This window comes from Botrytis porri (assembly GCF_014898465.1).
Source record: "Botrytis porri strain MUCL 3234 chromosome Unknown BPOR_004, whole genome shotgun sequence".
Classification (NCBI taxonomy): Eukaryota; Fungi; Ascomycota; class Leotiomycetes; order Helotiales; family Sclerotiniaceae; genus Botrytis; species Botrytis porri.
The window spans coordinates 416,859-441,424 of NW_024066078.1; the positions used below are offsets into that span (position 1 = coordinate 416,859).

At 39.3% G+C, this 24,566-nt stretch overlaps 2 protein-coding genes across 2 annotated transcripts; both read right to left on the minus strand.

The window, feature by feature from the left end:
- Nucleotides 1-5,056: 5,056 nt before the first annotated feature.
- Nucleotides 5,057-6,958, minus strand: EAF01_003118 (uncharacterized protein; the record flags this gene model as incomplete). Its single annotated transcript, XM_038911372.1, has 1 exon — nt 5,057-6,958. One exon carries the CDS (start codon nt 6,956-6,958, stop codon nt 5,057-5,059), a length of 1,902 nt encoding a protein of 633 aa, XP_038772607.1.
- A 13,031-nt stretch (nt 6,959-19,989) lies between these two features.
- On the minus strand, nt 19,990-22,531 carry EAF01_003119 (uncharacterized protein; the record flags this gene model as incomplete). Its single annotated transcript, XM_038911373.1, has 4 exons — nt 19,990-20,763; nt 20,828-21,947; nt 21,995-22,334; nt 22,387-22,531. The coding sequence occupies 4 exons, from the start codon at nt 22,529-22,531 to the stop codon at nt 19,990-19,992; spliced, it is 2,379 nt and encodes a 792-aa protein (XP_038772608.1).
- Between the last annotated feature and the right edge of the window lie 2,035 nt (nt 22,532-24,566).

Sequence of the window (24,566 nt, forward strand, 5' to 3'; positions counted from 1 at the left end):
GATATTTATAATAGTAGTGATAGTATTAAGATCGATGTTTCAAATCGTGGTATTAGAACTAAGCTAAGGTAGTATCATTACCAGCTCTACTAGCTCTATAAACCTCATTCATAACCTCATCTATAATCTTAACATCTTTATCATTTCATATCTGAATCTTGATTAATTCCTAAGTCGATTCGAAGTATCTAATAGGATTATTTTTCTTATTTCCTGATATATATATCCTACTTACTCACTTACTCATCTATTTACTTATTTACATATTTACGTATCTACTTCTCTACCTCATCATTTCATCTCATCTTCTTCCCCTCTCCTCTCTCCTTCTCCTGCTCTCTCATCTCACCTCCACCCATCCCCATCCACCCACCTCTAAATACTCATTTCCTATTATCATCCCCTTTTACAATTCCCTCTATCTCCCCCTCCTCCACCCTCTCTTTCATTCACGCCTCCATTCCATCATCCCATCATCTGAAACCTCCATACCCTGTTCTTTTATCTCATCTCATCATCAAAACCATCTCCATCCTATATTATTCATCCAATCATCCCATCCCATTCCATCCTATTCAATTACCCACAATCTCTATCCTATCTCATCTTATTCAATCTATTCATATCCCTATTATTCAGTTATTAATATTACAATATTGACCTCTCATATACCGTTTATCTACTCACTATCCAGTTGCTCACTCACCCACTCACTCACTCATATACTAACTTACCTCCCTATTCACCTACTCATTTATATCTATACTAAATATGAAGTGGGCCCCTTTAGCTTCATCTTCATCTTTATTTTAAACTGTATACCTTAATACCTATTCACTTATTTATTCATTCATCTATTTATCTATTTGCTTACTCCTCTTTCTATCCCATCCCATTCTAACCCATCTTATTCCATCTCCATTCTTTTATTTCTTCTACTTCTATTACTCTATTCTATTCCATTTTAATCTATCCTATTCCACTTTATCTCATTCCATTCAATTCCAATCAATTCTACTCAATACCATTTTATTCTGTTTCATTAATTTTATTCTGTCTCATTAATTTTATCTCATGTCATTCTCTTTTCTCTCTTATCTTATTCATTCATCTATCTACCAACTCACCTACCTCTCTTCCCTACCTCTCTCCATTTCTCACCGATTTCCATCCACTAATCTCCCTCAACTCCCGCATCTCATCTCACCACCCATCTACATTCTCCTCCTACCACCTACCCTCGTCCCAATCCCAAATCCCAAATCTCAATTTCATTCCCCACTCCATTCCTTTCCCTCAAACTCCTTATTCCATTTTTCTTCCATTTCTATCCTCCCATTCCATCTCTACCCTTTTATCTTCATGATCACTTTATTCCATCGCAACCCCATCCTACCCCATTTTAATCCTATTCTATCCCATCCTAATTCTAATCTATCTCGTCCAGTCCATTTCATCCCATTTCATTCATTTATTCTTATTACCTATTCCTCTATTTAACCTACTCTGTACTACTTCTACATTTACCCACTCACATCTATATCTATTTACCTACCTACCACTTACCACTCACCCCTCCTACACCTACCCTCCTATTTACTACTTATTTATCTACCTAGTTCTTTATTCATTTTATTCATTTATTTATTTATTTATTTATTCATTCATTCATTTATTTATTCATTATTCATTTATTCATTTATTCATTTATTCATTTATTCATTTATTCATTTATTTATTTATCCACTCATTCATTCATTCACTCACCAACCTATTCATTCATCTCAACTAATCATATTATACCACTATATCACTAACGTAGTTTATCAGTGGGTTGATTATATCAATGGATCAGCTATTTTTACCTCGAATTATTATTTTATATTCAACATATGTTTTCTTCATAATTAATTATGAAAATTCATTTTAAAAAAGCATATATAATCTTAATTATTCAAGCTATTGAATTAAATAAAAAATTATCAATTCGAAAGATAGCTCAACTTTATTATATACTTTAAATTATATTAAATGATAAAATTCGAGGTAATCTAATATGATTAAGAATTGATTAAAAAGTTATAATTTAATTGAATTAGAAGAGGAAATATTTATTCAATATATTTTTAATATAAATTTGAAAGGTTTTTTTATTCAAATTTAAGAATATAGAAGATATAATGAATTATATTCTTAAATCAAAAAGTATAAAATATATTGAAAAGCTTTGGGTATATTAATTTATAAAATATTGAATTAAATTAAAGATATGTTTTAGTTATATTTATGATTTTTAAAAAGCTTTTTATAAGGATCTTAAGTTTATTGAAGAGTGATTTTAATTAATTATGAATATGTAAATAAAATATAGTATTTTGAATAGAGATTTCTATAATTTTAATGAAATAGGCTTTATAATGGGAATTATATGCGTATTAATGGTTATTATTAGTACTAAAAGATATGGTAGAAGTAAATCTATATAGTTAGACAATCGAGAATGGGCTATAATAATAATATATGAAAATAGAAAGGGCGAAACTATTCCCTTATTTCTAATGGTTCAGGGACAGGTTTATCTCTTTAATTAATATATCGAAATCAATCTTTCTATAAAATAGACTATTAAATCTATATCTAATAGATGGACAAATAATGAGATAGGTTTAGAATGATTAAAATATTTCGATAAATACATTAAGAATTAAAGAAAGAACAAATATTGAATATTAATACTAAATAAATATAAAAGTTATAAATTAGTAGCTTTTTAAGTATATTATAAAGAGAATAATATTATATATTTATATTTACTATTATATTTAAGTTATTTAATTTAATCACTTAATATTGATTATTTTAGTAATTTAAAATGTTTATATAATAATCAAATTGATGAATTTATTAAAATATATATCAATCATATTTTGAAAATTAAATTCTTTATAGCTTTTAAAACTATATACAAAGAATCAATCATTTTTCAGAATATAAAATCAGGATTTCGAGGAATAAATTTAATCCTATTCAATCTTGAAGCTGTACTCTCGAAATTAAATATTCGAATTCGTACATCTACCCCCCCCCTCTTTCAACCTAAATCAATAAATTTCTTAAATCCCTTACAACCTAATTAAAGCTTTTTCTCAATTAATATTAATTAAATCTTGAATAATTCATTATCAAACAAGCTCTCCTATACTTATATTTGAAACTATACTAGCTTTAATTAAGAGTATAAAAAGATTAGCTTATAAAAACATACTTTTAAATATAAAGAATTATACATTTCAAATAATAAATAAAGTATTAAGCAAGTATTAATATATATAAAAAACCTAATTATATTAAGAAGGAATGTTTATTAGATAAAAAGCTTTTGATATATTATTTTAATAAAAGGTTAATATTTAGATTTAATATAATGAATATTAAAAAGAGAAGAATTTTAATAAAAAAGCATTTTTTAATTAATATTGTAATAAATACAAAAAGATAAATTATAATATAAGAACCTATTAAAATAATATAATAGATTCTAAATTATTAAATTCTAAATAATTTTAATTAATTAATTTAATTGTTGTTGAATAATATAGCTTTAAAGTAACAATTCGAGGTAAAAGTGGCTGATTCATTGATATAACCGATCCACTGATAAACTACGTTATATCAACATTCTCTCATAAATACCTTTTTATTAATCCCACCCACCTACAAAGCAATCGATTCCCTCACTCCTTGACGCTCATGCTACCTAAATAAACTAGCTCGCAGTGCAAAATAATGGGCACCATATATACCTTTTATCCAGACACATGACCTATCTATCATTCATCATAGCACATACACACAAACATTTCTCTTCTTTAACATTGATTATAATTGATTCCTCAATTCATTCTTCTCTCCATAAACTTAATCTGGTATCCACTTATTCACTATCCACTATCCATTTACAACTTCTTCCTGCACACGCCTGCTCAAAAAGCAGTATGTGATATATGGTATCGTGTTCATTTTTCCTTCAGTCCTTCCCTGCATTCCTATCCATTCCATCCCATCTTCCTATCCATTCCATCCCATCTTCCTATCCATCCCATCCCATCTTCCTTTCCACATCCAATAACTATCTTCCCATTTCCTACCAACCCTATCATACCATCGGTCCATTCTTTTCCTCTTTCTCTACTCCCATCTCATCCAATTCCTTTCCTTCCCAATGTAATTTGATATCTCTGCATGCCATGTAAACGATACTTCAAAAAAAGAAAACTCCACTACACCTCCGCTTTCGCTCCAACATATGCATTCTACCATCAAAACCATCAATCCCCCATGCATTCACTCAAAATCCCCAAAGACATAATCAAAGTCGTCCAACTCCCCATTCCATCCATCCATCACACATGAAAATCCAAATGAATAATATAATAAATAGGTAAGTTGAGTTCGAGTTCTCCCAAGAGCCGGTTAGATTGAAGACGGAAGGATTGAGAGGTTGAAGATATAAATTTGAATGATACGAAACAGCCTTTGATGATTTGCTCATGGCATGTCATAAGAAACCATTTCAATCATTCCCTCCACGTTGGTATCGAAAAAGAAAAAAGAAATTGATTTCGAGAATAAGTCGAATTCTCAAAAGAAAGAAAAAGGTATGCCAGAAAAAGGTATGACAAAAGAAATTCGTGCTCCAATCATTCAATCATTCGAATCGTATGCTATCATTATCAAATTCATATTTTGATGCCGCTTCGAATCGAATTGATATAAATCTTAATGGAGGATGTGATGAACAAGGGTAAACCGAAAGATTTGCCGATGAAAACCAATTGTCTTGGCTTTGAGTTTGCATGCTGCAAAGGTATCGTATTTGAAACCACCGATGATATTAAAAACGCCATGGATATGCTGATGTTGTTGATATGATTTGACATAAGAAATCTCGATTGAGTCGCTGGTGTCGTAAAGACATTATGAAATTCGTTTTTCTTTTGTCAATTTATAGCCAATGGCCACAAAGAATAAAATTTCGTCCGTTATTGTTGATGGTTCATTGAGATGCTTGAACACACCAATGTCGATGAAATACCCATGCACTCTTTTGACATTCTTTGCTGCAGTATTTAGTTCTTCGGCATCTTCTGCATTTTGCAAATTGTCGAGTATATTCTTCCCACTTTCCACATTGATAATATGCACATTGTCTGATGCCTCCACGAGCATCATCCTTTCGGCACAAATTTCTCATAACAACTCCGGCCCAGTATTGCATATCTTGACTGTGATGTCTGACGGTGAACTTTTCGACCAATGGAAAGATATTGAAATCATCTGGAAGTAAGTATTCTTCTTCTTCGGCTTCCTCGTCGTGAGATGAGCATGCGGCTGGAGTGGTAGCGTTGGTCTCATCAACATCTAAAAGTTGAAGTTCGGAACCAATTTTAAGTTTAGGAACCAAATGAGATTGTTGAAAGTAAGATCTCAAGTTGCAATATTTCGAAACGTATGCTAAAAGTTGGAGAGACATTAACACATCTTCATCTCTTGGCATGGCTGCCAAAACTTGTCCCTGTGGAGGTGTTGGTCGATCTAAGAAGTATCTTGGAATTGTGGTGGGTGGCATGGTGGGTGGTGTATTAACAGTCGTAGGTTGAGCTGGTGAGAGACCAATTGCTGGCCCAGTTGGAGTTGTGGCATCATTAATCATGCTACCATCCATGGCAGATCGGTGAGTGATATTGAATGTCCCGGCATCCTGTGCTTCGGACACGGTTGGAGTGGTAAGACCAAGGGGTGTTTCAACGGCAGTGAGCATTGAATCATTTTCATCCATGTTGACATCTTGAATATTGACATTTGTAGCTTGAATTTCCGCGGTGCTCACGCCGGTAATTTCTGGTTCCCCGGATTCATCAGATGCCATGCTATCAGCATTCATATCATCTGTATCAGCAGCAGAGGAAACTTGATGTCTAATGGATGGGCGTCTTCGTGATCGAGGGGTACCAACGGACATTGATGTCGCTCGAACGGTAGGTGATCGCATTTGTGCGGGAGGTAGAGGAGTTGTTGGTGATTCGGGCTGAGATGCCAAACCACCCTGGAATCCTGGTAGCATTGATGGTAAACGGTCAACATCTCGAACAGGTCTGATATTAAATCCATCGGCTGTGTCCATCGAAGGGACTGCAGTCGCAAGTGGTTGAATATTATGGCGTGGTGATAAGAAATGTTGTCTTGCATCCTGATTTCTATGATGGTGATGTCTGTGAACAGAGAATGTAGTTCGCTCTGGAGGAGATGTGAGAGCGAATTGAGGCCCAGTTGGTGTAATATCCATGGCATCCGAGCCATTCATCAACGTGGCACCCGCCGAGAGGTTCGAGGGAATGTCGAGAGAAGGTGGAGGTGGTTGACGCCTTGATGCTCGAAATTCGGATTCAAATCGCGATGCTCGATTACCAAATGAAGGCCCCTTGTGTGTACTTCGATGTTCTCCTGATCTCCCATTTTGATGTCTATGTTCCAACAAAGCTTTCTGCTTGGCTTCTTCGGCCTTCTCTCTGCATCTATCAACCACTTTAATGTAATTGTCGAGAATTGTTGCGATGACTGGAACCATATCTGCTTCAACAACCCTGGTTCGAACGTTTTCCGAACCTCGTACACCAATGTTCACGACACATTGAAAAGCCAAATTCCATTTCCACATATCCATCATGTCTTTACTTCGCCCAGCCTTCAAGAGGCACACTAATCTTTCGACACCTCCATCGACCGTCAGGATATCTCTAATTCTAGCGGATGAAGTGGTGAGATAAGCAAGATGATTGAGCGAATTGATCAGAGGTAGTGTCGAAGTACAATCCAGGGCTCGACGATCGTACAAAGCTGTCGTGATACCGACCGAAGCCTTATTGACATTTGGGATGCTGAAGTTGACTTCTCTCATGATGGAGGGTTGATCCGCAGATGGCGGTTGACGAAGAGGTGATGAGTTTTATCGATCGAAGTGTTTTGGAGGCGAGCCTGCCACAAGGATGGGAATTATATTTAGGGGGAAAAAAAGGTGATCGTATTACCAACAGTGTAGATTGATGAATTGATGGATCGTTGTGTGATGAACTGGAATACTTGCGGATTCCAAATGCAAGTCTTTGAGATTCTTCTTCCGACTCTTTTGTTGAGGTAGGGTACGATGGATGACTGATTTGAAATTTGAGACTAAGCTGGAATCTTAAAAAAGGAAGAGGAAAGATGTCGCAAGCCAGAAGTGAGACAGACGAACAGACAATAATCACTGAATCGTCATTGATAATCCAGATTAATGTACCAACGTCGGAGAAAGTGTTCTAGGCCGGTAGATATAGTATAGAATTGAAAATGAACCAAGAGAAGTTGGAATTACTCTTGAATGATTGATTAATGGAGGAGAGGAGATGAGATGAGAAGAGGGATCGTGAGAGTGAGAATGTGAGCGTGGTGGTGGTAGTTGTAGTGGTAGTGGTAGTGAGAGTGTAAGTGTGAGTTGTTGGTGATGGATGAAGGAGATGAAGAAGATGAAGAAGATGAAGAAGATGATGAAGATGATGAAGAATTAGCCTCGTGTGTGTGTGTGCGTGGTTTGCGTGGTTTGTTGTGAATGGATAATCCTCTTTTGTGTATGTATTTTTGTAGAAGAAAAATTCGATTATGAAAAGTCGAGAAATGGTGGTGTGTTTGGTCGAGGATGGTGTTAAAGCAGGAGAAAGGACCAAAGGCTCGAAAGGTAGGTAGGTTGGTGGCCGTTGTCGCGGGTCTTACTAGGTACTTTATCTAATCCATCCAAGCGCTTTCTGCTTGACTTGGAAATAGAATTGGATTGAGTGGAATTGAGTTGAATTGAGTTGAGTTGAGTTGAGTTGAGTTGAATCGAATGGAATTGAATTGAATCGGATTGGAATCAAATTTGGAGGGTATACTTTGGGAGTATTATTATTATTATGGTTATTATGATGATGATGATGGGAAATTGTCTTTCCTCTGGTTATACCTACTCTTCTCCTTTCCCCTTTTTTTGTTTCCTTTTTCTTTTCCTCTTCCTCTTCTCTTTCTTTTTCTTTGGACAAGAATCTATGGTATCAAGCTTTTCTCCCGATACCTCTACCTTGAATCCTTTAAAACAGAGAGTGATTGATGATATATAGTACAGAGGGAGTGTGCAGTAGGGTATGGATATAGTATGGATCTGGTAACTATGGATATATGTGTGTGATAACTGTAGGTCGGTGGTCGGTGGTCGGTGGTCGGTAATCGGTGGGTGGTCGGTGGTCATTCTCCCATGGCAATTGTGGAAGCAAGAAAAAGAAAGAAATATTTATAGTGTGATAATATGCGAGAATATGTAATAATGTGTGACAATCCCTTATTAAAGGCTTAAAATTAAAGGTTCGAGTATCAAGGAAGGTTTAGAGAGTAGATCTTCAATCTGAAGAATTTCAATCCCTTTAAAGGTTTATTGATTCCTCGTGAACTTTTGCACTCTTCTCATGAAGATATTGAAATTCCCTCATTCGTACATAGGATATCAATCCATCAACAACCCTTCTCTTCACTCCCTCTCTCCCTCTCTCCCTCTCTCCCTCTCTCCCTCTCTCTGTCTCTCTGTCTCTCTCATCTGTATTCCAATTTATTTATTGATTTGCTTGCTTATATCGAAAACGCCCGTGCTTTCATTCCGGTTAATAATGGGACACCTCTCTCTGGAGTCTCAAAGTCGCTTCGATCTTAATAATAGGAAATCTAGGATGGGTCTTGGTCTGGCTAGATATTTATGGGTTTTGATAAGATTGCGAGGTAGGCGCGCTCGAAGAAGATGGGTTATATGAAGGGTCACATGAATTGGTGTGAATACGATGTAGGTATGAATTGATGTAAAAAGATATTGATGGTAGACCACGGCAGAATCGACGAAGATGTATGGATTGGATATAATGCTATAAAATACAATACCATACAATAATAAGAATATAAACGAGAGAACACGAGAGGAGAGGAAAGAACAGCAATCGAAAAAAGCTCAATTGTCAAATGATGATGAATACTAATAAGTAGGTATATACTAGGTCATGACCGAGTACAGATCATAGTACTGGAGGAGAAACAACGCCCAATACGGGATGGTCAAAGGTTATTGTATCGACAACAAACTACGATAATGATGATGACAATTTGAGAGTCTCGAGTAACGAAGAGATAAATACCATTAAAAGGTCAGATCATATATGTACGGAATCACATTTCTATATTCTGCATCTGCATCTGCACTGAACACTCGGACAATGATTTGATGATTGTTGCTTCTTTTCTCTCCATGTAGGTACCTAGGTGTGTTTGTGACTTTCTCAAAGTTCTTGGCTCTTGGTATTCCGGTATCTATCTAATCAAAAAATCAGCTGCGTGGTCACTCATTCACACAAACCCTCCTATCCCACAGCTGAAAAATAAATCAAGGGTCCTCTCGATATTCCTCAGGGTATCCAAACTAAAAGACGGTACGGTACGGGAGAAAGAATTTGGAACAATCGAAAAAGTATAAAATACCTAGATCAGTCCTCTCATGTCTGCAGGTGATGAGTCCAGTGGCTGATTTCCAGAAGCTAGAGTAATGGCAGTCAACCAGTGAGATTCTCGCAAATCACATTTAGATCTTTCCCATGAAGCTTGATAGAAGTTCGGAGAAAGAGGATGCGAGACGATATGGATGATCTTTGGGACGGACGTCCTGTGCCCGACCTAGTCGATATCTATCTACCTATAGACTGGACGGATGCCGCTCCAAAGCATATCTCCTACTACACCTACCACCTACTATACCAAACTCTTCCCTCTCTCCCGTATCGTCCTCTGCACTATGAAGACTTCTCAATTCCTCCTCCAATCGTGGACAAGCTGCAACACATCTCGGTGGCGATATTACTAAGTAGTAGATGTATTTTAGATATGGGGAAATAATTCTACAATGGGATTTCTTTGCATGCAGCTATGAAAAGTAATTATGTAGACGGATACATGTTAATCATTTCATTCTGGTACTGTGATGTCTTGCAGATAGACTGGCTGACTGTAATACCATTTTGTTCTAGAAGGAAAGCCTCTGACGCCGTAAAGGGACAGCTGAAGATTGGGCGTTCATATTAGTAGACATGTAACTTCTTGAAGGTTTTCATCAATAAGCCAAGACATTTGTATCCTGTATACTCCGTGCCGTACAGCTCTCGTTGAGCGTTGAACAACGCATAATCTTTAATCTCATTGTTTCAAGGACTTTGATTGTGGTGATTGAACAATACAATACCGACCGAATCTACCTCCCTCCGTCCCTAGGCAACCACATACAATGATACCATAGTATAATACACCGCTTCTCCAAAAAGAGAACGATGAAACCATTTCTGCATCGCATTTCTTCCCATCACGAGGTGTGAGGTTTCTGTTCTTGTTTCTGTTCTTGTTTCATATGGGTATCTAGGTACCGCCACAGTGTGATTTCTTTGGGGCGAGAGATAATCGTATATGATATACAAAATCAGACAGTGACGATGAGTATATCCAAGGAAGAGTACTCCCGTTATTCATTTCCACCGATGAGAACATATTGCATGAGGAACAAACTGAAACTAAGAGATTGGATATCAATCAATAGACTACCTAGGTATGCTTTGATACATTGAAAGTTGCCTGTACCTATCTCTTCATATCACCATAACATCTCCACAGTTCACGGACTTTGGTGATACCTTCAATTATCAGCCAAAATGACATTTTCATCTCGATAATTCCATTTCTCTTCTACAGATATCGAATCCTCAATCCCAAATCAATTCTCCACTCGACGATACACACCCTCATACAGCCTATATATTTGTCTCGGACAATTTATGCATCGCTCAAGACAAACGCCTTTTCCGGTCAACATGTGACAAAAACACTCCAGCCAAGCTGTTCACAACCAATCACATTCCTGTCTTTTCCCTTCCACCAGAATCTCTTCCGGATATTATTGGCGCCCAAAAGATCTTTCTTTCCTTTTTGCACAAGTACTACCTCGAGTACGTACCTAAGGTAAGGTTACTTACGAAGCACTTGATCATCAAACGTCCGTTCTCATCACCCATCCCGGATTCCCCACCACCGCTGTCAAAACTCTCTTCACCGCATCTCCACCCACATGAGACTTTCTAGTCATCAAACCGTCTGTGTCATTCATTCATTCATCCATCCATCCATCCATCCACCATCCTCTCGCCTCTTTCGCTATCATCAACTTTATCTTGCACATCCACGGATCTTGTACCGAGAAGCCATCCATCCGATCACTTAATTAGTTAGTTGCCGCCCGCCTTGGGATTTGTCATCAACCCTTGACTCGAGCCGGAGACAATAAATATATCCCTAACCCATAACTCAAATTTCTCATCCACGACTAAGATTTCTCAATCACCATATTGATACCGGCACTGATCTCGATTCTTTTTTTATTTGGATTTGAAATCTACCAATCAAGATGCGTAAATCGTGTTTATACCAACCAATCTTTGCGGTTAACATCCTAGCTTTGTATTCTCGGCGCTTACAATCTGATACTTCTCCAACCGTGAAACTCTTCTTCCACACCCTCCAATTATAATGCCGAACACCCTCTCAATACAACAACGGACTTTTCCGTTCTTCACCACTCACAATCTCACAGCTTCTTTCTCCCAAGCATCGAAGACGGAATCCGGTTAGTAGGTGTGGGTAAATACCTTCCAAACATCTCAAATCCATCTTCTTGATAACACCTGGGCAATACTCTGTACATGAAAAAAGGCACGTGCGCACGCAACACGAAATAAGCATCAAGAAAAAAAAAACGTGGGTGACATGCATGCACGCGAATAAAGTCCTTGTCTGCAATGCAGCGCGGAAAAGAAAGTTTATTTCCTTAAATTTTCAATGTAATATTTTGGGCGCAGGAGGTTGTGGCACGTGGTACAAGATGTGTGATGATATCTAGGTATTTGGAAACAGAATGGATATGTGAGATGGCTAGTTTGTTTATGAGGATTTATATGATTACATCTTTGTTGTGCGAAGTTTCTTCAGTGAAGATAAAGTGAGAGGGGGTGTGTAAGTCTTCATTGAATACTGAAAATAAATAAGTTTATTTGTTTGTACAGTATTGTATTCCGAATTTGCAAATATGTGGATGTATACCACTATCGCATCTCGACTTTTGGTATTAGTTTTGGTATTGGGCATATAGGTACTTCATCTTGGTTATCAGTTTCGAGAACCTAGAACACGCGAGCGAGCGAGGATGAAACGAAAAGGGTTTGGAATCTGGAAATGAGGGGTAAAGGGGTTATGGCTGTGGTTATGATTCTTTCCTAACGGAGAGTTTTTGGTCCGTTATTGTAATTTGTGGGTGGTTTTACGCTTGATAGATTGTTTGATTGATTGCTTTTTTCTTGGTGGTGGTGTTGGTGGTGCTTTGTTTTTTCTGTTGGATACTTATGAGTTTTAAGATGGTGCTTGTTTGTTTGTTTGTGTGTTGATTTCTTTTGAGCATCGTGAATCGCGAATCGTGATGCTGAAATAAGTAAAGCGATGGTCGAGCGTTTCGAATACCTTCAGATATCTGATTAGTCTTCAGATCTTGGGGATTGGGAATCGAGACTTGGTTTGGAGTGATGAGCTAGCACGGGTATTCTCCCTACCTAGTTCTGAATCTGAGTATTCGAGTAGTCGCAAGTCTCAAGTGAGTACCGAAATGGTCTAGAGCTCCCTGGTAAGGTGATGGATCTATTGTCTGTATGCTTAATTTGTTTCTTCTGCTCAAGGAGAGAGTCTGTGAGTGGATGATTGGTAGGGGTTAAGTACCTAACCGAGGACCACGGTCTCCCCTTTTCGAGTTTCGAGACTGGATGAGAGGTGAGAGGCTCTAGAGTCTCGAGTCTCGAGTGTTGGGTGTTGATAAATAATTTTTGGGCTTTGTCTCGGGATAGTTAGTGCGTATCACGTGTTTATATAGATACTGCTTGAGAGATTGTAGAGGGCCTTGAGGGCTGGAGGTTTTTCTTCTTGGTTTTATGGACATCGGAGCATGAGAATTAGAATGGGATGTAGTGTTTGATTATAAGTAGTACTTTGTTGCATTTACAGGAATTCGATATTACTCAAGGCGGTTGGTCGCCTCGAGGTCGCGTGTGATTAATATCTGGTTTGGTATACATCAATTGGTTTGTGTATTTATGCATGTATGTATTGAATGCGAAGTAAGAGGTTGAATATTATACATTTCTATACATCTTTCACTTACCGAATTATTTGTACCCATATCTTTCCTCTCTAGGTCGAGGTATGCTTGATTTGGGGTTGGATTTGTTCTTGCAAGTACTATTGTTATTTCCTCCATCGGATTGGGCACACTCGCAACTGAGCTGCTTGGAAGATTACAATATCCGATCCGGAAACCTTGCACATTCCGCTTCTAGCTTTTCTTGTGAAGGAGTCTGCAATGGACGAAGTATATCGAGCGGGACAGTATCCCTCTGCAAGATTGCAAATCTGGTTTCTACATTTTCCTTCTCAACTCTGTTCAATCTGTACTCATTCTTACTCCTATCGTTCCTCGATTTCGATGGGATGTCCTCATCGTGACTTCTCGGAACGTATATTGTTCCTTTGGAAGATTTGGAAGATTTGTATATCTATCTATTGCGGGGGCTGGAAATGGAAACGCGAGTGTGATGGTTATTGATGTGATTGTGGTTGTGGTTGTGATTGTGATTTATGTTTTTATGTTTTTATATCTTTACTAAAGCTTCGGCTTCAGTGTGCTCGAATGAGTGCGGAATAATTGCGGAATGTGAATCTGGGATTGGGAAATTTTATGGGGTGGATGGGGTTGTGAGTTGTGAAGTGCGACTCTAAAATTCGATGTACGTGTAGAAGATCCCTCAAGTGAAATTATTGAGTTTAAACATTTCGAACGAGCTTTCGGGGGTTCGGGATAAGGGTCTTTTTTATCATCTATCCGGGGGAAGGTTATTGATTTGAATTTATTTGTATTGGTAAATATACTTGTATTCTTGATACCTGATTTCTCTCTTCTCGTTCTCGTTCGATCATTTCGATATCAAGACTATGCTGATGGGGATGGGGATGGGGAGTTGGGGTCCTGCTGTGTTTGTTGGTGTTGGTGTTGATGCTGGTGCTGGTGCATAAGTGTATTTAATGTATATCTGCGAATACGTATGTGAAAATGCATTGCATTAGTAATGCAGAGAACGGTCTAGGTACTTCTTGAATTTCTGGCGAGTTTGAGTTGTCTAGGTAGAGGGGTGTGGTATATGGAGTTTACTGTCTTCCTTTTTGTCAAGGGGGAGGAGAAGCGATGGGTTGAGTTGATTAGTATGGGATGGTAGGGTGTTGTGTACTTTCTTGTTTCTTGCTTTCTTGCCTTACTAGTTATTGATAGATGATGATTTGAAATTTGGAATTCAATAGGCAAGACTGTGTTGTGTGTAGTGACTTGCGAGAAAGGAGAGAGGGGAGTGGGGGTATTGAGGTAAAAGACGGTGGGGTTTGGTGGAATGTTGTTGTTGAGTTGTTGTGTTTCTCTTTTGTTGGTTTGAATTATGTTGAGGGATGGGGATGGGGGATGACTTAATGAATGGGCTGATTCGAATGATTCGGAGAGCGTTATCTGGTTATCGTGCTGAGTTTTTAAATGGCGGTTTGGGGAAGGAGAAAGGAAAGGGGAAGGGGAAATTGATCTTACGCTACTGCAATGTGGAATTTCGAAAGCTTCTTTGATACTTTTGATACTGTGGAGATTCTACTGTATGATTGCAGAATTGGCGTAGGAGTAGTTGTTGAATCTGGGGGGTGCGAGTGTAAAATTTTACGTTATTCATTTTACGACACTCAGTGGGTGGGTTTTGATGAGGTTTGTGGGATGTGTTGATAGGGTAATGGTATGGTTGTTACAAGTTGTATTGTCTTTTATTTCTTACGTGGTCTCTATTCTCTGTCTTTCGTTTATCAATGATAGACAATTTAAGTGGATAGACGTCCTGTCTCAATGTCGACAGTGGTGTACGCTATTTCTTAGTGGCGGGGGCATTATATCTTGTGGAGTGATTTGTATGAGGGATGCGTGGGTGTTTTTCGATGGGTACCTGATAATGTAGTATGGTTTCTGTTGTGTTATGTGTGTGCATGCGTTTATTGAGAGAGATGGTGATATAGATTCTTGACTTGGGTTGAAATATTTTGGATGTCGCATTTACTTGGGTACTCACTTTATATTTGACGGGAAGCTAATAAAGCTTGGTGGCTTTATGGCTTTATGATTAGCGGAGATTGTTACATTTGGTTCATATCTGGCGGAAGTCTGCTGTGCAGTGCTCTACTTGTGTCATCCACCATAGCATGCTTTGTCTGCAGGATTTCCATATATTCTCCCGTTATTTTGTTGTATTTTTAGCTATCCAAATGAAAAGTCGTGGAAACCTTACTTTATTTGCCTAGCATTTACTTTCTTGTTCTGTGGCTTTTGTTGTCCTGTTAGATATGAGGATGCTCTGCTTGGGGTCAGCTAAACGTGTACGTTCTGATTCTTAAGGAATTCAGTATTGTTGTGGTTGATGATTTGATATCTTTTGACGAATTTTCAAAAATAGTTCGTTTAGGTGTCAGGTTCCGGTTGAGAGGGATCGAAAAGTGGATGATCCTAGAATCGTGGGGGAGGGGAATTCTCTCGAGCTAAGTAGAGCCTGACGAGATTAGAAAGATGGAAGTGTATACCTCGCCTCATAGTTGAGTAGAGCTAGTGGCAAAAGTTATTTTCAAAGGGCATGTAGAGAATCGAATTGCATTACTGTGGCGTGGGGGCACACATGAGATTTTTTTCCAGGGAGAGTTGATCTCGGGGATATCTAGAGTGTCATTACAGTGGCGGGGGAAAGTTATTTCGGTGGCAGTGTGTTTGGATGATGCGTTCTTGTCGGTTACGAAGATTTTGAATGGTTAGTTTGCTGAGAGCTGGAAAATATAAATTCAATGCGATGCGCGTCACTTTGTTCTTTCAAAAGAAATTGGTAGAGGTACCGTCGGGTTGGTGCTGGCTATTTTCCTCTCAGGTTGGCTGTCGTTTTGTGTCGACCGTATCCGCATTGGTTTACAGAACAAGGGGGGGAGGAACCCAGACTGTTCGTTCGAATCATACCTTTGTTCGGTATTCAGTATTATCTTTACGACAAAAGTTATCATTTCTGGAAGTCATAAAGTTGAGATGGGAACAAATCATTGAATCATTGTTCTCAGCATCTTGTGAAATTACCTAGTGCAAAAATCTTGATATGTTTTCTACATAAATATATTATTGTATCGCTGTCGTCTCTGCTTTTTGTGAGACTAGCCTCGTGCTTATTATCGATAAGAGGCTTTGCATTCATGGTTTGCAGTATGCATGTCGGCCTATGAAGAAGTCCGAAAGCGATTTCATCTTCACAGCTTCCGAATCGTAAAGGAATACAGAATCTCCCTTATGATCTTCCTCAGTATCCTCAGCTATCTGCTTTATTGGAATCCTCCGCCTCTTGCTATCATGTGTTAGCTGGTGGGCTAGTATGGAAGGTTGTAATTTCCTTTGTTAGTGCTATGTCCATAAAAGACATTTTCTCGTATCTCTGTATTGACTTCTATGTTATTGTTACTGATTTCTCATGAACTTATGGTTAGCTCCCGATGAGATTTCTCGGAAGACTTATAAGCATGAAAATACTTTTTTGATGCCGTCTAGTTGTAAATATCTGTCCCGTGATAATGGGCCTGCTGGTGTCGATATAGTATAGAAAATACTGGTGCGACGACAATTAAGCCAGGTACTCGTTGAGTTGTCGCTCATACACATTATTTGGATTGAAGTACTGTAGTTCTTGTGGATTCATGAGTAGATGTGTATGAGGTTTCGTTACTCACGGCTTACGGATGTGAAAGATGAAGTTAAACGAGACGTGAGACCTGGAAAATAGCTAGATGTGAATTCAAACAATGTTCTTCTGCTCAAGCTCACTCGTTTCACATGTTTGATCTTGGTCATATACTGTGTACATAGTATCCTGATTGTACTTTACAATTTCGGTATAGTGCATCAACTCTTCGGACACTATTTTCTTTCGGCGATTCTGCTGCTTGTGTAGGCTTCTTGGATGGTTTACGCGAAAAATGAAATGCTTCGTTGCAGTATATTTGTTTTTTTCAAAATATATATAAGATCTCGCACGTTGGAGCTCTTTTTCCTGGCTTTCCGAAGAAGAGAAAGGTAAGAGAGGGAGGGGAGGAGGAATAATTCTTGATTCTGATTCTTGGATATTCAAGAAGGAAAAAAGAGGTAATTGCTAAATCTGTTCTATTTGGGAATTCATCGTGGGTATTAACATTTGTAGACTCGATGTTTGTGTGCTTGATATTGAGCTTGTTCGAAGGGCTAGAGCCTGCTGAGTCAGTGCTTACTATCATATTTGAGCCTCGAGAGATTAATTTTCTGTACGACTTTGTACAACCTTGATATCACGAGATTAGCCTTGCTGAAGTTTTCTCATGTGGTTGTTGTTGATTAGCAAGAGGTCCGGTGAGCTCCGCTCAGGACTTGGTACTCTCGTACATGGTGATTTGATCGATGATCGTTAGTTTAAGGTGGGCGGAGAACTCGTTTCGGATTGGTGGGTAAGATGCAGTGAAGCTTTTGCATACTTATGTTATGTTACCTCATCCATTCGCTCAGTGAAATATGGATAGATAACTAGGTACAAGATTACGTGCATTAGCCTAGAATTTTAGAGGCGAGATATTCAGACGATGTAAGAAATGCCCGCAATGGATGGAATCTCTCCCAATTCAAATCCCAAAAAGAATCATCGAAGCAATTGGTTTTTGTTGGCCTTCTAAATGTATGAATGGAGTTATAACCGGGAATTTCGTTGGTTGATGGCATTTGGAAGCTCCGCCACCATTTCCCTTGAATACCAAACATGCTTTATTCGGCGAGTCAGTACTTTAGAAATCATTTATGGGCTGTTTTTTGTATGGTTAATGTAATAAGTTTCTCCACCCCATGTTCTTCCCATTCCTCTCCACATTATTTATTTTTCTGGTTCCGGACAATAGCAACCCTCGTGCATCTATGCTGAGGGTTATCCTTGATAGCATATATGATATTTTTACAAAGTCAAAAATGTTCAAATATCAAAGAATTCCCTCATCAGAATGTTTTTCTTTTGGTTCTAAGATCAAGCTCCATCAGATTGAAACATCTTTCCACTTCATCTATTGCCATCTATTCATATTCACGGACAAAGTCACGAACCACCCCAACCCTCACCGAGTCAACCACCAGAAAATCTAGCCTCGCTAATATAAGCCTTACATTTCCATCCAGTAATCTTCTCCGCCTATCATCGGCCTTATGACCCCACGAGCTACACCCATTATACGATACCCCAACATGACCCCACAAGATACCATCGCCATCTGCATCGGCATCATCACTTATCTTATGAGTCTCGTTGGACTTATTATCTCTTATCTCGGTTTGAGAATTTGTATGAGAAATCCTCATCAGTCTGATAGTTAGTCTTCATTTTGATTTCTGTATCTTTACATCTTATGACGATGTCTGATATTGGTTTAATATAATAGTCTCGCTTCATGCACCCAATAGATTCCATAGACATGAACACATAGTCATCCATCCATCTTCATTTCTATCTTCAGCAAGTGGGATGTCTAATGGGTATGAGGGGTTTGGCGGTGTAGGTCTAAGTTCAGGTTTGAGTTTAGTGAAGAGGAATCAGGTGTAATGATTTGAGGAAGGAGTTGAGGACAATATGTATTGATCCGATGATCTTTGTCTTCTACAAGTGGGCTATCTTGTGAGTATGAGTATAGTATGAGGGCTTGGGTTTGGGTTTGAGTTTAGTTGGTTGAGGAAGGAGTTGAGGGGTTGGCTAGGGTTGGGGATAGGGTCTGGTATGATATGTTATGTTATATTAGCAGATGTACGGCGTGATGGCTTGATCAAAAGAGAAGGAAACTATTGGGCGTTTAGGTGCTGTGAAAAAAGTGATGAAGATATGATCTATGAGTATGCGAATAATCATTTGCAAGATTGGGTATTGGAGTTTAGATGAAGACGCGAAGATGTTACTATTTCATGGAATGATTAAATAACTGTGGTTGTTGTTAATTAGCTAGATGAGTATAACCGTACATCCCTCAAGATTCGAGACCACCAAGAACACTCATCCTAGTACATTAGCGTCTCATATTGGATCTTTGGAAGGAGACTGGGTGAGGTGGGGGAAGTGAATACATTTATCCGACACTCTTAGCTTGAGTGAAATTAAGCGAGGAGCTAGTGTCACGTCTAAATTTATGCCATGGAGAAAGAGCCAGAATCTAAGACGCTTGTGATAATCGATTCATATGGAGCGTGAGTATGTTGTTGTTGAATGAATGAAGTGCCTTTACTAGGGAGGCTGCCTAGCGCTGTCCAGGCGAAAATTCACTTGTGATACCTTTATTTCAAGTCAAGGTTTAGTTTGATGAACAGAATATTATTGTCGGGAGATCGATCATGTGATCATAGAGGGCACTGCATTAGCCAGCGAGACGCTAGCGTTTAGCTAATAAGTTACTAGCTTCCATAGACAATAATGATCAACACTGATTACAACCATAATAGACTAAAGTACTTTAGACTTATCACCAAGTTGATACCAACAATTATGCTTCGAAAACAGTAGACGACTTCTGCTCAGTGTGTGGATTAGGATAGAGTATTCAAGACTAGACGTTACAAAATAGTTCTAGACACCGAAAAATCATGTTGAAGGTCAGATGTATGCAATGAAGAACTTTTATTTTTAAAGCAGAGAAGGCTAATAAAGATACCTACGAAAGTACCTTCCCCTCAATATTCACAATCCTCACACTCTCCGCCCCCTTAATCTTCCACACCGCACTCCTCACAATCCCCTCCCCATCCCACTCAAAATCCAGCACTCCCCCCCCTCTAACCCTCAATCCCTTTACACTTCCCTCCCCCCAACCCCCCGGAATCGCCGGACCCAACACCACCGATCTCACTTCCCCCTCACCCTCAACCCCCACCGGCAAATCCACAACCAACATACTTAACACCGCGCCTCCGAACCCAAAATTCGCATCAATCTGAAACGGTTCGTTCTTCCCACTATACATACTCAACGCATTCTCCACAATATTTTCCTGAATCGTTAATCGCAATTCCGCATACGCAGTCTCCGTATCGTTTAAGCGCGCCCAACAGGCGCTGCGCCAGACTTTTTCCCAGCCCGCGTTCGAATCGATGATTCCAGGTCCTCGTGAAATAAGCGTGTTGCGAACCGCGGTCGAGATGCTAGAGTTGGTGTAGCCGGAGAGATAGGAGGAGAGAGAGGAGGCGGGAAACCAGCCGATGAGATTGGAGAGGTGGCGATGAGTGGTGCTTTCGTAAGTGGGGAAGTATATTTTCCATTCTTGGATTTGGGTCGTGGGGGAGATGTGGAGACCTTTGTCGAGGGATGAGAGGGAGGTGGTGAGGGATTTTTGGAGTGTGCTGTCGAGCGAAAGGGTACGCGCCGCTTGGAGAGTGGTGGTGAAGAGGGAGTGGATTAATTGTTGGTAGTGTGTACAGCCGAATGTGGTCTATGAGGTATATTAGTACTCATTCAAATTTGATATCGATCATTCAAGAGAAAGAAACACTTACAGGACCATGTTCAGGCGAAGAACAAGGATTAACAACTAATGTCCCATCATTAAAATACTCATCCTTCTGCAACTGACTAAGCCAAAACTCCGACACAGGTTTCAATAACGGATAACCCGTTTTTCTCAACCAATTCTCATCTTGCGAGTAATCATAATAATCAGCCACATGTTGCATCAACCAAGACGCCGCGGCCGGATAATCAGCCCAATATTCATCTCCTGTTTTCATTCCCGTATGTCCAAAAATATTAATTTCATCATGTACTACCCATCCCGGTGCATTGTATAAAAGCTTAGCTGTTTCTGCCCCACGTGGTGCCCACGTTTCGCTCATGTATGTCCATAATGCGGATTGCAGATCTCCAAGACCGGTTTGAACGGCTCCCCATTGGTTCATTTGAATATTTATGTTGGCGTGATAATCTGCACTCCAGGCGTTATAGAGACCATATGCCCATTTTCCTTGAAGATTGGGAGGGAGGGAATTATCTCGAGATGAGGAAATGAAGAGATAACGACTGTAATCGAATAAAAGATTTTCGAACCAGGGATCGGTATGAGTGTTATTTGTAGTATTGTATGAAGCAATGACAGAAGCAGTTTCCTTGTTTGCTGATCCGAGAGGATCGGGAAGATTGAGTGTGAATCTGTTCATCAAAGCGGAGAAATTCGATACATGATTATTACGGAGTGTTTTGATAGTTTTCGAAGCTGCTTTTGCGATCGTAGAAGAAACATAGGCGCCTGGATCTACTCCTTTAAACGAGTAATTATCTGCAGCTGTGCCTTTTGTAGCATCATAATTTGTACCAGCTGAAATGACTAAAGACAGCGACTTCTGATCACGAGATGGTGTTATGCTGAGGGTACCTGTGGCATTGGAACAGAACACTGATTTCGTTGATTCAAGTACTCGAGCCTCAGCTTTGTAAATCATACCTATGTCAGCTTGAGTAATACCACTGAATAGAGCTGATTTTGAAGATTTCGAACAAGATGATTTGATCAAAGAGCTATCGGTTAATATATTATCGAAATGAACATCGATTTTTGGTAGAGTAGTTGTTGAGTTGACTTGGTAAACGCATACACTATCTGGATAGGAGCAAAAGACAGCACTAATAATCGTTAGAGATTACCGAGACCAGGAAAAAGTACGACTAACGTAGTATAAGAAGCATTTGCAGTCTTAAAAGTAGTAGTATGAACTCCAGTATTCAAATCAAGACTTCGTTTATATTCTGTAGCTCCTGAAATACCCTGTAATGACACGGATAAATTGCCCAGAACTTGGTAACTTCCATAATTGTCGTCTGAACCCATCAATGCAGTAACATTTCCAGTGCCATTCTGAAAGATGAAATCTCTAATGCCTGATAATGAGGATGAGACCGATGAATTTGGATTCCCACCAATGTAGCTAGCATTCTCGAAAGGTCCACCACTCCATAGTGAATCTCTGTTGAGATTAAGTTTTTCGGAACCTGGCGTACCAAATGGAAGTGCTGTATTTTATTTAGTATAAGAACTCAATTGAATTATACGTAAAGTATATACCAGCTAATTGACCATTTCCAATAGGATAGGCTGTCCTAATAATATCTTGATAAGCTGCCGGTTGAGTAGACCACAGACTTTTGCCTTGAACGTTTAGCGACAAATGCGAAAGGCTCAAGACCGTGATCCAAGAGATCGGGTGCATTTTGAGCATCACAGCTTACTTACAAAGCTATCAAGTGATACTTGAGATGATCTTATTAAAATACGTTATACATGGTTTGGTTATATGCGTTTCTATGCTGAAATCTTGGGGGTAAATAAGTGAGGGGTACGTTAAAGAATTATTTAGCCGGATCGACAATGCATCTTCAGCGAAGCCATTTATCATCCAGAAGGAAATCTAATAGGTGTAAAAAATCGGGTACTAATTAATTACGGGGAAACTTTCAGCGGGAGTACCCGGATACTCTCCGGTCATTGCTCCGTCGTGTCTAATAAGAATGGGGAAAGATCAAAGTAATGATGTAATACATTCAACGCTGGTAGACATACATCCGAGGAAAAACATCTTTTGCACGATAGTATCAGCTAATGATCATGTTCCATCTTCCCCTCATTCGATGACCACCACCTGAGGAACGTTCATATCAAGCTCTGCATACAGTTTGTATGCCTCGACAGAGCAGCCAGCCATACCAACTCGTCTGAATGTTACATCGACCCTTTTCAGAACAAGTGCAGAATATCGCGAACTACTTTCTGGGGAAGGGAAGAATAAAAAGTACTATACATCCCGCGCATGTAGCCAAAACAAGATCTCGTCAATGTCTTCGTCAAAAAAGATTTCAGCATCGCTCAGAGACTTTTTTGTCGCTACAAACTTCCCTTCTCCTAATCTCCATGGCCTGAGTACTTCTTCTATGGATAGCGAGCCCTTCAGAATATCGCCAAATTCATTTGATGGGGGTTTGTATAGCACTCTTACATTTTTAGGTTCAAGCGGTATTCTAGGGAACTTCTTAGACCCTATGCGGTCATTCACGGGATCGGTGTTGATAATCTGATCGGGGAGCCAGAATTTGATCTTCCCATCTACTGACGCCCAAGATAAGAAGGTGCTCGGTATAGAACCTGTCGAGAAGATGGACCCTCAGTATACCAGAAGATTTGTGTTCGCAAATCGGAAGCCCATAGGCCTGCCAGATACCCGTCGCTTGTCTTTGATTTAATCCATTGAGCACATCCAGAGATAGCTCTTAGCTTATCACCGTTATATGAGAAATTCCGAAGAGAATAGAACTCAACCGACTTTCGCCAATATTCCATACATGCTTCGTTCTCTGATGCAACATGTATCCTCGTGGTTTTGTGGCTGACAAGATAATCTGAAATTCAGCCTGGAGAATCTTTGTGATGGTTTACGAGGGGGTTCAGCGGACCATTCAAGTTGATAATTATTGAAGCACAATCCCATCCTATCTGGTCTTTGTAGAAAACAGTCGTTCTCGGGGATAGAACACGTTCTTGGAATGTCCATCCACGGGTATTCGAAGGCTCATTTATACGCTCATTACCCACTTTGTTACTCTCAAAAACGGCATTAGCCGTTCTAGAGGAACCGTCTTTGAGGCTATATCTAATCACACAATTAGACTGGTCTTTTGGATTTACTCTTGGGCTTTGAAAATTTTCTTCGCGTACAGACCAACCTGCAGCGGCTGCAATGGTCAAGGTAGCATTCCCTTATACTTCATGCATTTTAAGACACTCACGCCGCAAGTCTTCTCCGTCATCACCTTCTTGGATGCTACAGAGAGAATCAATCCATATGTATTCGAACCCAAGATTTCGGGCTATCTGAACCGCATCTCGTAAGGTTTGAGGCAAGAGAGACATTGGGAATTTTTCGCTTGAATTCGGTAATTCTGACATTTCCTTGGTGAGCAGAATATTTTTCCGCCTCCCCCAACAGTAAGTGAGAGCAATGTAAGCACCTTTAGAGCCTGGCGGTGGTTTATAGAGTACCGGTTCTGGTCCATCTTGATAACAAACTCTGATAATGCGAGTTGGTAAAGGAGATATGACTGGAGAGCTGATTGTAAGATTACATTTTGAGTGGCGGAGAACACACATGCTCTTTATCAGATTCGAACATTCTTCCGAAGCAAAATCGCGTATGAATGGCCTTCTCAGAAGAGATACAGCCGCAGGATTGTCTAAGATAGATGAATTCAGCG